The sequence below is a fragment of the Myotis daubentonii genome, chromosome X (genome assembly GCF_963259705.1).
Source record: "Myotis daubentonii chromosome X, mMyoDau2.1, whole genome shotgun sequence".
In the NCBI taxonomy this organism is placed as follows: Eukaryota; Metazoa; Chordata; class Mammalia; order Chiroptera; family Vespertilionidae; genus Myotis; species Myotis daubentonii.
Window position 1 is genome coordinate 52,018,904 of NC_081861.1, and position 17,942 is coordinate 52,036,845.

Genomic DNA, 17,942 nt, shown 5'->3' on the forward strand with positions numbered 1-17,942 from the left:
CTTCCTTCCTCTCTGTAAAAAATCAATAAAATATATTTTAAAAAAGAAAAGAAAAGGAAGATAAATGATTCAATCAAAAAATGGGCAAAGGACCTAAATAGACACTTTTTGTAAGAGGACATACAGAAGGCCCACAGACATATGAAAACATGCTGAAAGTCACTAATCTGAGAGATGCAAATCAAAACAACAATGAGATACCATCTCACACCTATCAGAATGGCTATCATCAGCAAACAACAAGTGCTGGTAAGGATGTGGAGAAAAAGGGACCCTCATGCACTGCTGGTGGTAATGCAGACTGGTGCAGCCACTGTGGAAGACAGTATGGAGTTTCCTCATATAGTTAAAAATGGAACTTCCATTTCACCCAGTAATCCCACTTCTACGATTATATCCCAAGAAACGAAAAACACCAATCAGAAAGGATATATGCACCCCTACGTTCATAGCAGCACAATTTACAATAGCTAAGACTTGGAAACAGCCTAAGTGCCCACCAGCAGATGAGTGGATTAAAAAACTGTGCTACATCTACACAATGGAATACTGTCTACACTAATAAAATACAGACATGCAAATTGACTGTACCTTAGCTTCACCTTAAGCCACGCCCGCCAGCCAATCAGAGCGACTATGTGCAAATTAACCCAACCAAGATGGCAGCCAGCAGCCATGGAGCTGGAGCACGCAGGAGGCTTGGTTGCCCAGTGATGGAGGAAGCCAAGCTTCCTGCCTGCCGGGGCAGGCTCTGAGCTCCACTCAAGGCAACAAAGTTTCAATTATAGAAGACAAATAAACCCCAGATACCTGCTTTCAGTCGGCTGTGACCACAGAGCTGGAGCGAGCAGGAGGTTTGTGTTGCCCCTGGCAATGGAAGAAGCCAAGCTTCCCCCACCCTGGCTGGCTCTGAGCTCCACTCAAGGCTACAAAGTTTCAATTATAGAAGGTAAATAAATCCCAGAATTAAAAAACAAAAACAAAAACAAAAATGATAAAAAGGAGATGCTGTTAGCTTCCGTTGCCGGGGGGCTTGGCCAGCCTGAAAACGACCCTCAGCCCCTCATCCAGACTGGCCAGGCACCCCAGTGGGGACCCCGAACCCTAAAAGTGGTGTGGCCAGCCTGAAAACAGCCATCAGCTCCTCCCCCAGGCTGGCCAAACCTCCATGGGGTGAGGGTCCCCACTGGAGGGTGGCTTGACCAGCCTGGAAACAGCCATCAGCCCCTCACCCAGGCTGTCCAGGCACCCGAGTGGGACCCCCACCCTGATCCGGGACACCCTTCAGGGCAAACCAGCCAGCCCCCACCCATGCACCAGGCCTCTATCCTATATAACAAAAGGGTAATATGCAAATTGACCCTAACAGCAAAATGACTGGGAATGACTGGTCACTATGACACACCCTGACCACCAGAGGGCAGATGCTCAATGCAGGAGCTGTCCTCTGGTGGTCAGTGCGCTCACACAGCAGGAGCTCTGCTCAGCCCCAAGCCAGGCTGATGGCTGCCAGCACAGCAGTGGTGGCGGGATCCTCTCCTGCCTCCTCAGCAGCACTAAGGATGTCTGACTGCAGCTTAGGTCTGCTCCCTGCTGGTAAGTGGACATCCCCCGAGGGCTACTGAGCTGCCAGAGGGATGCCTGACTGCCAGCTTAGGCCCAATCCCCCAGGGAGAGGGCCTAAGCCAGCAGGTGGACATCCTCCTAAGGGTCCCAGACTGCAAGAGGGCATAGGCCAGACTGAGGGGACCCCCCCCCCCCGAGTGCACAAATTTTTGTGCATCAGGCCTCTAGTGCTGCTATAAAAAAGAAGGAACTTTTACCATTTGCAACAGCATGGATGGAACTGGAGAGCATTGTTAGTAAAATAAGCCAGTCAGAGAAAGAAAAATATCACATGATCTCACTCACATGTGGGATATAATGATCAACATAATTTGTTGAACAAGAATAGATACAGAGACAAATGGTAGGGAAGGGAGGAGGTTAGAGAGAAACCAAAGGACTTGTATGCATGCATATTAGCATAACCAATGGACAGAGACACTGGGGCAATGGGGGCTTTCCAGTGGCAGGAATGACTGGGGGTTGTCAATTGGGGGAAAAGGAGACATACATAAAATTTTAAACATTAAAAAGGTAATTAGATCATAAAAAAGAGTAAACTACTGAGCATAGGAAACAGAGCCAGCCAGATAGAGGAAAGAATTAGAGATATTTAAGATAGGAATATACAAATGAATTAGACAAGAAGAGAGAGACCTGAGCAGAGAGAAAAATGAAAGAGGTCTATGAGAACTATATGATTACATGAGAGAAAGCAATATTAGAATAATAGTCATGACAGAAGAGGAAGAGAGAGAGAATGGAACAGAGGATCTATTGAAACAAAAAGTGGATGAGAACTTCCCAAACCTATGGAAAAAACTAGATCCTCAAATCTAAGAAGAAAACAGAACACCTTGTTACCTAAATCCACAGAAACCCTCTCCACGGCACTTCGTATTAAAACTATTAAAAATTAATGACAAAGAAAAAATTCTCAAAGCAGGCCATAAAAGGAGGAAGTGATATACAAAGGAAAACCTATCGGAATTTCGTCCAACTTCTCAGCAGAAACTCTGAAATCCAGAAGACAATGGAAGCAAATATTCAGACATCTGAAAGAGATTACCAGGCACAAATAAAATATCCAGCAAAATTATCCTTTAAAAATTAAGGTGAAATAAAGACGTTCCCAGACATACAGAAGCTGAGGGATTTTATCAACAGAAAACCTCCATTACAGGAAATACTCAATGGAGTTATTCTTCCTGAAACAAAGAACATAAGGTCATAACACTATGATTAATATCACCAAAAAACTTACAGTGTAAAAAGGGATTTGTAATGACAAAACCATAAAAATTTCTGAACTGGCAAAGGAGGATGAGGATCAGATGCACTCAAAAGAAAAAAAAATACTGTATATATGCAAGTTTATTTTTTAAAAACCTAATGGTAACCACACACAAAAATCCCCAAACCAGGACAGATAGCTTAAAGAAAGAGGAAACAGAGGAGAGAGGTATGGAATAGTACCAAATAAAAACAACAGACAAAAACACAAAGGAAAATAACCAATGGAGGCACAGAGCTACCAGAAAACAAAAGATAAAATGGCTATAGGAAATCCTCATACATCAATAACTACCCTTAATGTAAATGGTCTAAATTCACCAATAAAGAGGCATAGAGTAACAGAGTGGATCAAGAAAACAAAATCCAACCATATGCTGCCTACAAAAGACACATCTAAACTTCAAAGACAAAGGTAGATTCCAAATAAAAGGGTGGAAAATGACTCTCCAAGCAAATAGCATCCACAGAAAAGCAGGTGTAGCCATAGTTATATCTGACAAATAAAGTTAACAAGAGACAAAAATGGACACTTTATAATTATAAAGGGGACAGTACATTAAAAAAAAAACTCACACACACAACATAACACTTCTTAATATATATCCACCCAACCAGGAAGCACCAAAATATATAAAACGACTACTCGCAGAACTAAAGGGAGAAACATATCAAATCACAATCATGGTTGGGAACCTTCATACTCCATTGACATCTCTACTGGAACCACCAAACAGTAAATCGATAAAAAAAATATATCAGCCGTAAATAACACACTAGACCAAATGAACATAATTGACACTTAAAGAACTTTTCATCCCAAAATATCAGATTGTACATTCTTCTCCATGCACATGAAACATTCTCAAGGATAGACCATGTGTTGGGTCACAAAACTAGCATAAACAAATTCAAGAAAATTAAAATTATACAAAGAATATTCTCTGACTATGATGCCTTGAAATTAGAAATCAACTGCAAAATGAAAGTAAAGAAACTCACACATATGTGGAGATTAAACAACATACTACTGAAAATGACTGGATCATGCCCTAACCAGTGGGCTCAGTGGATAGAGTGTCGGCCTGCGGACTCAAGGGTCCCAGGTTCAATTCCGGTCAAGGGCATGTACTTTGGTTGCGGGCACATCCCCAGTGGGGAGTGTGCAGGAGGCAGCTGACTGATGTTTCTCTCTCATCAATGTTTCTAACTCTCTATCCCTCTCCCTTCTTCTCTGTAAAAAAACAATAAAAATATAAAAATAAAAAACCCTGGAAAGAAGACAGGTTTTTTTAAAAAAAAATATGACTGGATCAAAGAAGAAATAAAAGATGAGATCAAAAGATATTTAGAGACAAATGATAATGACAGTACAACATATCAAAATTTCTGGGATGCAACAAAAGCATTAATAATAGGGAAGTTTATATCATTACAGGCCTATCTCAAGAAAGAAAAATCCCAAGTAAACAACCTAACCTCACATCTTTAATAAACTAGAAAAAGAATAGCAAAAGCAAACCAAAGTCAGCAGAAGGGAAATAATAAAAAATAGAGCAGAATTGAATGAAATAGAGAACAAAAGACTATACAAAAATTAGTAAAACAAAGAGCTGGTTCTTTGAAAAGATTAATAAAATTGACAAACCCATGGCTACACTCACTAAGGAAAAAGTGGAAAAGACCCATATAAACAAAATCATAAATGAGATTGGAGAAGTCACCACAGATATTACAGATATACAAAGGATCATACTAGTATATTATGAAAGATTATATGCCACCAAATTCAACCTAGAAGGAATGGATAAGTTCCTCAAAATATATAACATTTGTAGATTAAATCATGAAGAATTGGAAAATCTAAATAGACCAATCAGCATTAAGTAAATTGAAACAACCATCAAAAACCTCCCCCAAAAAAACATCCAGGACCGATGACTGCTAGTGAATTCTACCAAACATTTATAGAAGATTTAAAACCTATTTCTCAATTTTTTTCCAAAAAAAAATGAAGAAGAGGTAATACTTCCTAACACATTTTATGAAGCCAATATAACCCATTTACCAAAACCTGGGAAGGATAACACAAAAAAAGGGAACTACAGAGCAATATATCCGATGACTACAGACGCAAAAATCCTAAACAAAATACTAGCAAGTGGAATATAATAATACATTAAAAATATATATTCCAATTAAGTGGGGTTCGTTCCATGGCACAAAGATGGTTTAACATACACAAATAAATCAATGTAATACACCACATTAAAAGAAGGATAAAAAACATATAATCTTAAAAATAGATGCAGAAAAAGGATTTCATAGGATACAACATCTGCTTATGATTAAAACACTCAATAAAAAATAGGAATAGAAGGAATGTACCTCAACATAATAAAGGCCACATATGATAAATCCTCATCTAATATCATACTTGAAGGTGAAAAATTGAAAGCTTTTCCTTTAAGATCAAGAACAAGACAAGGATGTCCACTCTCACCACTCATATTCAACATGGTGCTAGAAGTCCTAGCCAGAGCAATAAGGCAAGAAAAAGAAATAAAAGGCATCCTAATTGGAAAGGAAGAAGTAAAACTGTCACTTTTTATGGATGACATGATTATATACATAGAAGACCCTAAAGATCCACCACAAAACTATTAGAAACAATACTTAAATACAGTCAAGTTGCAAGATACAAAATCAAGGTACAAAAATCTATTGCCTTCCTGCACGCTAACAACAAAACTTCATAAAAAGAAATGAAAAAAACACACAACAATTTATTTTTCAATTGCAACCAAAAGAATAAAATACCTAAGAACAAACTTAACAAAGAACTTGAAAGACCTATATACTGAGAATTACAAAGCATTATTTAAAGAGATTGAAAAAGACAACAAAATGGAAAAACATCCCATGCTCATGGATTAGAAAAATCAACATAGTTAAAATGGCCATTTTACCCAAAGCAATATACATATTTAATGCAATCCCCATCAAAATCTCAATTCATTTTTTAAAGAAATAGCACAAAAAATCATCATAAAAAATAAAGAATGAAGCTGGAGATATCACACTACCTGACTTCAAATTATACTACAGAGCTATGATAATCAAAAGAATATGCTATTCACAGAGAAACAGGCACACAGATCAATGAAACAGAATATAGAGCCCTGCTATAAAACCATATTAATGTGGACCCATAATTTTTGCCAAAGGAGCCATAAACATATAAGGGAGTATAGATAGTATCTCCAATAAATGGTGCTGGGAAAACTGGAAAACCATATGCAAAAGAATGAAACTGGATTATAGTTTATCTTCATGTACAAAAATTAATTCAAAATGGATCAAAGACCTAAATATAAGACCCAATACGGTAAGTTACATAGAAGAAAATATAGGTACCAAATTTATGAAACTTTGTCATAGAGAACATTTTGTGAATTTGACCCCAAAGGTAAGGAAAGTAATAAGCAAAAATAAATGAATGAGATTATATAAAACTAAAAAGCTTCTCCACAGCAAAAGAAACTGATAACAAAACAAAGAGGCAACCAATGAGATAGGAGATGATATTTGCAAATAGTAGTTCTGACAAAGGTTTAATTTCCAAAATATATAAAGAACTCATAAAACTCAATACCAAAGAAACAACCCAATCAGAAATTGGGTAGAGGACCTGAAAATACACCTCTTCCTCAAGTAAATATAAACAGTCAATAGATATATGAAAAGATGTTCAACCTCACTAGCAATTAGAGAAATCAAAACTACAATGAGATACCACGCCACACCTGTTAGAGTGGCTATTATCAACAAGACACACAATAAGAAGTGTTGGAGAGGTTGTGGAGTAAAGGCAACCTTCATTCACTGTGAGTGGGAATGTAGACTGGTATGACCAGTCTGGAAATCAGTCTGAAGTTCCTCAAAAAATTAAGAATAGAGCTACCTATGCCCAGCAATCCTTGTCCTGGGTATATACCCAAAAAACTCGAAAGCATGTATCACAAAGATATATGCAACCCTATGTTCACTGCAGCATTATTCACAGTGGTCAAGACATGGAAACAACCAACATGTCCTGCTACAGAGGATTGGATAAAGAAGATGTGCTACATATACACAACAGAATACTACTCAGCCATAAGTAAGTATGTAATAGTGCCATTTGCAACAACATCGATGGATCTTCAGAACATTATGCTAAGTGAAATAAATTAATTAGAAAAAGCTAAGAACCATATGATTTCACTCATATATGGAATATAAAATTGAAACTCATGAACACAAACAGCCTTGAACACAATCACAAGAAGAAAACTGAAAAACACACAAAGACATGGAGGCTAAATAACATGTTAGTAAATAATAAATGGGTTAACAAAGAAATAAAAATACCTGGAAACAAATGAAAATTAATAAAATAGCTACCCAAAGTCCATAGGACTCAGGGAAATCAGTCCTGAGAGGTAAAGTCATAGCATTACAGGCCTATTTCAAGAAACAAGAAAAAGTTCAAATAAACATTCTAAATTTACACTTAAAGGAACTTGAGAAAGAGCAGCAAACAAAACCCAGACTGAGTAGAAGGGTGGAAATAATAAAGATCAGCACAGAAATAAATGAGTCTTAAAAATATCCCCCCAAAATCAATGAAACCAGGAGCTGATTCTTTGAGAATGTAAGCAAGATTGACAAACCTTTAACCAGGCTCATCTAGAAAAAAGGAGGGTGGACCCAAATAAATAACATCAGAAACCAAAGAGAAGTAACAACTGACACCAAATAAATACAAAGGATTGTAAGAAAATATTGTGAACAACTATCTACCAACAAATTGGACAATCTGCAAAAAATGGATAAATTCCTAGAAACATACAATTTTCCAAAACTAAACGAAGAAGAATCGGAGGCTCTGAATACTAGTAAACAGATTGCAACTAGTGAAATTAAAGCAGTAATCAGAAAACTCCCAATAAACTAAAGCCCTGGACTGGATGGCTTACAGGTGAATTTTACAAAACATTCAAAGAAAACTAACACTTATCGCTCTCAAACTATTCCGAAGAATTCAAGAGGATGTAAGACTCCCAAGCTCATTTTATGCAGACAACATTATCCTAATTCCAAAATCAGATAAAGACATGACAAAGAAAGAAAATTATACGCCAATATCCCTGATGAACATAGAGGCTAAAATCCTCAACAAAATATTAGCAAACCTAATCCAGCAATACATTGAAAAGAGCATATACCATGATCAAGTGAGATTTATTCTGGGGATGCAAGGTTGGTACAATATCCGCAAAACAATAAATGTGATACACCACAGAAACAAAATGAAGAATAAAAACCACATGCTCATACCAACAGAGGCAGAAAAAGAATTATATAAGATCCTGCACCCATTTATGATAAAAAGTCTCAGAAAATTTGAAATAGAGGGAGCATACCTCAACTTTATAAAGACCATATATGGCAACCCCACAGCCAACATCATACTCAATGGGGAAAAACTACAAGCATTCCCTTATAAGATCAGGAACAAGACAGAGATGTCCACTTTTACCACTCTTATTCAACATAGCACTGGAAGTTCTAGCCACAGCATTTAGACAATAACAAGAAATAAAAGGCATCCAAATTGAAAAGGAAGAAGTAAAACTGTTATTTGCCGATGACTTGATACTGAACTCTAAAGATTTCACCAAAAACTATAAATGAATTCAGTAAAGTAGCAGGATACAAAATAAATATCCAGAAATCTGTTGCATTTTCATGAATTAATAATTAACTATCAGAAAGGGAAATTAAGACAATGTGATTCACAACTGCTTTAAAAAGAATAAAATACCTAGATAAAGAAAGTAAAGGACCTGTACTCAGAAAATTTTAAGGCACTGAAGAAATAAATTGAAGAAGATACAAATAAGTGGAAACATATATGGTGTTCATTGATAGATAGTATTAAAATCATTAAAATGTCCATACTGCCCAAAGTAGTCTACAGATTCAATGCAATTCCTATCAAGATACCAATCAAGTATTTCACGAACTAGAACAAATATTCCAAGAATATATATGGAACCACAAAAGATCCTGAATAGCAACAGTGATTTTGAGTAAGAAAAACAAAGTGAGAGGAATCACGCTATAATAATAATAATAATAATAATAATAATAATAATAATAGTATGGTAGTGGCATAAAGACAGATATATAGATGAATGGAACAGAATAGAGAGCCCCCAAATACGCCCACTCCTTTATAGTCACTTAATATTTGACAAAGGAGGAAAAAACATAATGGGCTAAAGATAGTCTATTTAATAAATGGTGTTGGGAAAATTGGAGATACATGCAAAAGAAAAAAAATAAACTATATCACTTCTTATACCAGACACAAGAATAAACTCAAAATGGATTAAAGACTTAAGTTAAAGACTTAGACTCGAAACCATAAAAATCCTAGAAGAAAACACAGGCAGTAAATGCCCTAACTGGTTTGGCTCAGTGGATAGAGCATCGGCCTGCGGACTGAAGGGTCCCAGGTTTAATTCCAGTCAAGGGCATGTACCTTGGTTGCAGGCACATCCCCAGTAAGAGGTGTGCAGGAGGCAGCTGATCCATCTTTCTCATCGATGTTTCTCTCTGTCCCTCTCCCTTCCTCTCTGTAAAAAATCAATAAAATATTTTTAAAAACATAGGCAGTAAAATCTCAGACATTTCTCATAGCAATATTTTTTCGGATATATCTCCTTGGGTGAGGACAAAAAAAGAAAAAATAAACAAATGGTACTGCATCAAACTAAAATGTTTTTGCACAGCAAAGGAAATCATCAACAAAATGAAAAGACAACCCACTAAAGGGGACAATATATCCACCAATACATCTGATAAGGGTTAATATGCAAAATTTATAAAGAACTTATAAAACTGAACACCAAAAAAACCCCCACAAAAAATCCAGTTAAAAAATGGGCAAAGGACCTAAATAGACACTTCTCCAAAGGGGACGTACAGATGACCAATAGACATATGAAAAGATGCTCAACACCACTAATCATCAGAGAGATGCAAATAAAAACCACAATGAGATATCACCTCATACCTGTCAGAATGGCTATCATCAATAAACCAACAAGTGTTGGCGAGGATGTGGAGAAAAGGGAACTCTTATGTACTGTTGGTAGGTCTGCAGATTGATGGAGCCGCTGTGGAAAGCAGTATGGAGTTACCTCAAATAATTAAAAATGGAACTGCCTTCTGACCCCAAATTCCACTTTTGGGAATATATCTGAAAAAGCTTGAAACACTAATTTGAAAGAATATATGCACTCCTATGTTCATTGCAGCATTATTTACAATAACCAAGATTTTAAAGTAGCCCAAGTGTCCAACAGTATGAGTAAATAAAACATCTATGGTACATTTACACAATAAAAGACTACTCGACTATAAAAAGGAAGGAAGTATTACCCTTTGTGATAGCATGGATGGACCTGGAGAACATAATGCTAAGTGAAATAAGTTAGTCGGAGAACGATAAGTACCATGCAATTTCACTCATATGTGGAATTTAATGAACAGACTGAACTAAAAAGCAAAATAGAGACAGATTTAGAGATAGAGAGCAGGCAAACAGCTCTGGTGGAGGAGAGTGTTGTGGGAGGGATTGAGTAAAAAAAGAAAAAAGAGGAAGAACTCATAGACAGGAACAACAGTGTGGTGATTACTAGGTGTAGTGGTTAATAATGAGGATTTTTTTCACTAGATGGAGTTACATAAATGTTGATATATATGTGATTTGATATGTTTGCTATTTTGTTGTATTGATAGCAAGCTTTAAAATTTCCCATGTCAAATTTGCTGAAGGTGTTAATATCATAGATATTTTTATGCTTAAAAATGTTGAATTTCGTGCCAAAAACAAAAAAAAAGAGCATTTGCAGAAAGTTTTAATTCATTACTTTATTTTGAAGAAAAGTGCTGCTGAATACTTCGGGAAGCTTATGGTGAACATGCTCCATCTCAAGATACTTGTGAACACTGGTTTAAATGCTTTAAAAGTGATGGTTTCGATGTGAAAGACAAAGAACGTCCAGGTCAACCGAAAAAGTTTTAAGACCAACAATTACAAGCATTATTGGATGAAAATTCGTGTCAAACTCAAAAACAACTTGCAGAAAAATTAAACATTGCTCAGCAAACAATTTCTGATCATTTACAAGCAATGGGAAAGATTTTAAAGGAAGGAACATGGGTGCCACATCAACTGAACGAAAGACAAATGGAAAACCGAAAAGTCATCAGTAAAATGTTGCTTCAGCAGCATGAAAGAAAGTCTTTTTTTTTAATTTTGTTTTATTGCTTAAAGTATTACAAAGAGTAGTACATATGTCTCCTTTTTTTCCCCTTTGACCTTCCCCCAGCCTCCCCTACCCGCCAGTGTCTTGTGTCCATTGGTTATGCTTATATGCATGCATACAAGTCCTTCGGTTGATCTCTTACCGCGCCCCCACCAACCCTCCCTGGCCTTCCCGCTGTAGTTTGACAGTCTGTTCGATGCTGCTCTGCCTCTGTATCTATTTTTGTTCATCAGTTTATGAAATTCTTTTTGGCATCGAATTTTGACTGGCGATGAAAAGTGGATTTATTTTGAGAATCCCAAACACACAAAATAATGGGTTGATCCAGGTCAACCATCAACATCGACTACAAGGCCAAATCGCTTCGGAAAGAAGATAATGCTCTGCGTTTGGTGGGATCAGGAAGGTGTGGTGTATTATGAGCTTCTGAAACCAGGTGAAACCGTTAATACTGATCGCTACCGACAACAAATAATTTGAACCATGCTTTGATTGTGAAACAATCAGGATAGGCCAGAAGACATGGCAAAGTAATTTTGCTTTATGTTGACGCACCATCACACACTTCAAAACCAGTTAAAGACACATTAAAAAATCTTGCCTGGGAAGTATTAACCCACCTGCTGTATTCACCAGACCTTGCTCCTTCAGATTACCACTTGTTTCGATCGATGGCACATGCGCTTTCTGAGCAGCACTGCAAAACATATGAAGAAGTGGAAAATTGGATCTCTGAATGGTTTGCCTCAAAACAAGAAAAGTTCTTTTGGGACGGTATCCACAAATTACCTGAAAGATGGGAGAAATGTATAGCTAGCGATGGACATTATTTTGAATAAAGCACTTTTGATGTTTCTCTTGAAGTTATTGTGTTTTCTTTGATTACAAAATCCACATTATTAACCGATACACCTAGTATGGAGGGAAAGAGTGTGGGCAGGTGGAAGAGATTATAGGGGGAGTAAATGGTGATGGGAAAAATAAAATTAATAAAGTAAAATAATAAAATATGAAAGTGAGACATACATACAAAGTACAAGCCCCAGATTGTCATAAAGAACCTAGACATCTAAGGATCAAACCAATATGCAGCGATTGGGGGCGGGGGGTGTATTACCAACATACGATGAGCTGTTTATGTCAAAAGTTCTTCAAACACTGCCATGGCAACAGGAGAAGAGAGCAAATCACATATGTATTAGGAAAGTGAATATTCAGGAAATAAAGGAAGTGCTACCCCCAACAGTAGGAGAAGAAATCTTGAGGTAATGAACATCTGAGAGTCAAAGGAAAAAGGTAAAACCTAATCCTGTCCCCAAACCTCCCTTTAAGCCTAAATAGGAACTTGGATGTGTATTTTACTAAACAGAACCTTAATAACCCTGCTGAATCCTGAGTGGATATTATTTGATATTTCTTTCTTTTTCATATATTTTATTGATTTTTTACAGAGAGGAAGGGAGAGAGATAGAGAGTTAGAAACATCGATGAGAGAGAAACATCGATCAGCTGCCTCCTGCACATCTCCTACTGGGGATGTGCCCGCAACCCAGGTACATGCCCTTGACCGGAATCAAACCTGGGACCTTTCAGTCCGCAGGCTGACGCTCTAGCCACTGAGCCAAACCAGTTTCGGCTATTTGATATTTCTTTGATGAAAGTAGTGGCCACAAGTATAAGAGGAAACAGGAAGTGTCAGGAAAGAAACTTGTTTGTGCTTTTGGGACCACATTGTTCTTTTAATATAACTGTAGTTTTGAGCTCAAAAAATCATCATTCAATCAATGCTTCAGTACCCAAAATTTAACCTTACCCCCAATACTAATCCTGACTTCCCATTAGGTATGGGGACATTGACTTTCCCCAACAGGACAACATTTCTGATGTTAGCTGGCATCTGCCAGTTAGACAGTAAATTTCTGGTTGATAGATGAGTTGGGCATACTTTGAATTGTTTTCTGTGTTAGTGAGACACACTGGCTTCTTGGACAGGTATTGAAGTTGAAGTTGTGTGTAGCAGCGCAAAATGGAGATAGTTTTGTATATATCTCTTAGACCAGGGGTCAGCAAACTGGCTAACGTGACCCTTGACCTGTGGCTTCTTTTTACATTTTTAAAAGATTGTAAAAGTAAAGATAAACTATATGGGACAGAGCCCAGATATGGCCTGCAAAGCCTAACTTATTTACTATCTAGCTCTTTACAGAAAAAGTTGATTGCTCTGAATAGATTCAAAGTCTCCTCCTTTCTAATCCCTTTAGAGATTTTGGAATTGGGGCAATGGGCATATGATTTTGAGACACAGAAGCTGTTCTGGGGATGTACTTTGGCCCTTAGCATAGCCAATTCTGCCATAGAATAATCCATACAATTTCAGCCTCTTTCTGTTTCATCCTCTATCTGATCAGTTCATACTGTTAACAAAACTCTGTGTGTGTATATTTTCACAAGATTTTTTTCTGATTTTACTCAGGGGCTTCCTGGTCAGAAAGGATCTAAAGGTGAACCTGTCCATACCCAAGGTAGTTTCAAAGGAATGAAGGTAAGAGCCTCTGAAGCAGACAGCTGAGTAGGCTATAAGCTGAGCTCCCCCAGATTGGGCCCCAGATCCAATAAAAACATTTCCAGAACTAGCATCTGTGTCTCTATTTAAGCAGACCAAGCTGTATTTAAAAAGGACCCTGAGCATTTTGTGGTACAAACACTGACAGAAATGTTTGTAACCATACTGTCAAAGATATTTGCTTTATAGTATCTAGACCAAAAATTAGAGACAGATCAGCAAACAGTTTGCATGCATATCATTTTCTTTGACAAGCTGAGACATTTCCTAGAGGCAGATACCTTTTGTTTGCTCTAGAATCCTTAATATCTGCATACCTTGGTTTGAATCCATGTATGTCTCTGCCCATCTCAGCATGGCCACCAGCCCAGGATCCTGGCCCTGCCCTTTTCTGTCCCTGAACCCAAGCCCATCACCCTTAGCTGGGACCCTGGCTGTCTGCAAAAATTGCCCATCAACTCTGAAGCTGGTTAGAAACTTTCATTTCTTCATTGATAAAAACCTTCTGTATTCTTGTGACTGAATTCTTGGTTTATACTGCCTGGTATCCTATGGACCCTCAATAAACTCTGTTGCCAAATGATTAACCCTATTTCCCTTAAAGAGTAGTAAGGGAGCCCATCATTTCCTTGCTAGAAAATCAAAATCTATGTGTCCAACAAGAGAGGAAGGTGCATCCAAGCACATTCAGCTGAGGATGGCACCTTTCTGCCTTCCATCCACACACAGAGCCCCGAAGATTGGAACATTGGAAGTCACTTTGGAATGGAGTGATGGGGGTGGCTGGATGAGAACTGACAAAGGCACAGTATTTGAGCTCTTGTCCATAGATGCCACAGCAGAAGATAGAATGTAAGAGTTGGGAAAGACCTCATGATTGTTAGATTCATGTTGCTCATTTTACAGATAGAAAAGCTGAGATATACTGTGGCTATGTGACTTGCTCAGAGTCACACAACCAGTTAGTGTTCTTTCCATTCTGCAGAGAGCTGATTTTTTACCATAAGCCAAGTGCAGTAAGACTAGCAGGTATCAAAATATGGCCATTGTCACAGCAAACATTGATTAGATAGTTTGACCAAAAATAAAAGAGACCTTGGACCCAGTAGAACACAGCAATTTCCACAAGATGGTTATATTATAGATTTATACAGTGACTTAAGGTGGTGCAAAGTAATTAAAATGTAATCAGAGACTATATGCTCTGTTGAGTCTCCCTTGAAATGTCTTATTTGCATTGTGTATATATACGGGCATAGATTCTCTGGGGATGAGGGCACATGGGAATGTAGCTTGCTTTCCTCCAAAAAGAGAAAGAAAATCACCAGCCCACAAAAACAGTTTCTAATAAGTTCCTAGAAAAAGTAAAAATTAATTAATTCAAGTAAAATATGAAATCCTGTTCAACCAAGGCTATAATATTTGCCTTTTAGAGTCTAGACTTTTCTTAGGAAAAAAGTAAATGGTTGAATATGTCCAATTCATACATTATTTAAAACACAGAACCTTGACAGAAGAGGACTAAGCTTCAGCAAAGTGTTTTTATGCCCAAGCATTTTAGGTCAGTTACCTATGAAATACCACAGACTTGGTTTATTAATCTCTTCACTCTTCTGCCTTTTTCTGTTTCTCAGGGGGATCCTGGGCTGCCAGGACTAGATGGAATCACTGTAAGTTGTTACTTATGTGTTGAGCTCTTAATGTTTAGGCAACAGTTACTGATTGTTCCTTTTCATTCTTCCCTTCAGTGTTTGAAGGTCTTTGTAGACCTTCTCAAGAAAAATCCATAGAAAATGGGTCACACTATTGTCTTTTTTCCAGATGAGAAAGTACTGATGGGATAGACTGTCCATCTCAAAGTTACACAGCAGGAAAGCTTTTAAACCTTTAGACCAGGAAACTGCATACTCCCTGGTACAGAATTTTGCATTTCATTCAGCAAGCATTTACTAAGTGTTTCCTGTGTGTTGAGAGTGCTGTCAATAAAACAAAAGTACAACACTCTTCTTTAAAACGTGTTCTTTATAAAACAAATTTTAAGGTACTCTAAATAATAGTGAGTCCATGAAAAGCTGTGAGTTGTATTAATAAGAGCTTTCTGTTTTCCTTGAGTTTCTACATTGTCAAGAAATGGCTTAAGAAAAGCCCTTCCTTTCTTCCTTATTGCCTATATCAGGGTTCCTTCCTTTCTGCTTTATTCCAGAACAGATACTAAGCACCTACACTCAAAAATATTCTACAAGTGATCCCTGAGGCAATGCAGATATGGTCTCTGCCCCATCCCTGACCCAGGATGTGAAACACTATTAGGAATGTGGCATAAGAATTCCACAAAAGTTTTAAGGAAGAGATGCTGTCCAACTAAGGATACATCATGAAATACTTTATATTTAAGATAGAGAAGGTAGCCTCTGAGAAGTATGGATGATGTTTAGACTGGCTGGCAATAGGAGGAAGCTTTCTAAACAGAGAGCAGTGTGAGAAAAGATAGGCAATAAATAGTATGTATGCAAGCACACACACAAACAGAGATGAACGAGTAAGGACCAAGGACATCCAGTCCCCTACACTTAAACAACTGGTTTAGGTGGTGTATTAACTAAATTTGTAGAATAACTATATTTGCTGCATAGCTTCTCTTAGAAATCATTTCCCTACCTGCAGAGGTACAATGTTTATGTACATACACAGGCATGATAAATAAACCATGTAGATTTGAAGAGGGAAGTTTGGTGGCTGAGTAGAGGCCCAGTGCACAAAATTCATGCATGGGGGGGCGGTGTGTCCCTCAGCCCAGCTTGCACCCTTTCCAATCTGAGACCCCTCGAGGGATGTCCTACTGCCCATTTAGGCCTGATCGTGGTGGACCTAAATGGGCAGTCAAACATCCCTCTCACAATCCAGAACTGCTGGCTCCCAACCGCTCGCCTGCCTGCCTGATCACCCCCTAACCACTCCCTTGCCAGTCTGATCAATGCCCAACTGCTCCCCTGCCAGCCTCATTGCCCCCAACTGCTCCCCGCTGCCAGCCTGGTCACCCCTAACTGCCCTCCCCTGCAGACCTGGTTACCCCTAACTGCCCTCCCTTTCCAGCCCGGTCACCCCTAACTGCCCTCCCCTGCCAGCCCGGTCACCCCTAACTGCCCTCCCCTGCAGGCCTGGTCACCCCTAACTTCCCTCCCTTTCCAGCCTGGTCACCCCTAACTGTCCTCCCCTGCTGACCTGGTCACCCCTAACTGCCCTCCCTTACCAGCCTAGTCCCCCCCCCCAACTGCCCTCCCCTGCTGGTCCAGTCACCCCTAACTGCCCTCCCCTGCTGGCCTGATTGCCCACAACTGTCTTCCCCTGCCGGCCATCTTGTGGCGGCCATCTTTGACCACATGGGGGCAGCCATCTTGTGTGTTGGAGTGATGGTCAATTTGCATATTAAATCTTATTATATAGGATTGTCAAGGAAATATTCTACTATCATACATCCCTGGGGAAACTTCAAATCACTAGTTTCTCTTCCACCTATTTAAGTCTTGATTTCACTTGGCCTCTCCATCCCTTACCTAAGCACATATCACCTTGTTACTGCTCCTAGTTTTAATTAGGCCATACATTTCCCCATACCATCTTTCTCTTCAGATTTCATTGTCTTATTTTTAATTTCATCACTATTATCATCCAGGTCAAAATATCTTCTAGTTTCCCTTGTGATTTTTCCTTTCAAATATGTGTTGTTTAACTTCCAAACATCTGGCAATTTTTGAGATATCTTCCTGTTATTGATTTCCAGTTGATTTCATTGCAGTTAGAGTGCACATTCTGTATGACTTCAATATTTTTTAAATTTGTTGGGGTTTGTTTTATGGCCTGGAATATGGAACTATCTTTCCATATGTATTCAGCTAATTTAGGGTATAGTGATCTAAAAAAAAAAAAACATTAGGTCAAAGTAATATATTTTGTATCTTCTATATTCTTACTGATAATTTTTGTCTAACTAATATTAATTACTGAGGGAAGTATATTAAAATCTTCAACTATAATGTGGATTTGTCTATTTCTGTCATGTTTTGCTTCATATATTTTGAAGCTCTGCTATTAGATGC

General features: G+C 38.1%; 1 protein-coding gene across 3 annotated transcripts in view; it reads left to right on the plus strand.

Moving 5' to 3' along the window:
* The window catches only part of COL4A6 (collagen type IV alpha 6 chain), a 402,326-nt gene that overhangs the window by 320,931 nt on the left and 63,453 nt on the right, over positions 1–17,942 (plus strand). For all 3 annotated transcript variants that reach the window (XM_059680110.1, XM_059680108.1, XM_059680109.1), the window contains exons 7-8: positions 13,756–13,824; positions 15,480–15,515. In XM_059680110.1, coding sequence (XP_059536093.1) covers positions 13,756–13,824; positions 15,480–15,515 — 105 coding nt within the window. The remainder of the gene's footprint in view (positions 1–13,755; positions 13,825–15,479; positions 15,516–17,942) is intronic.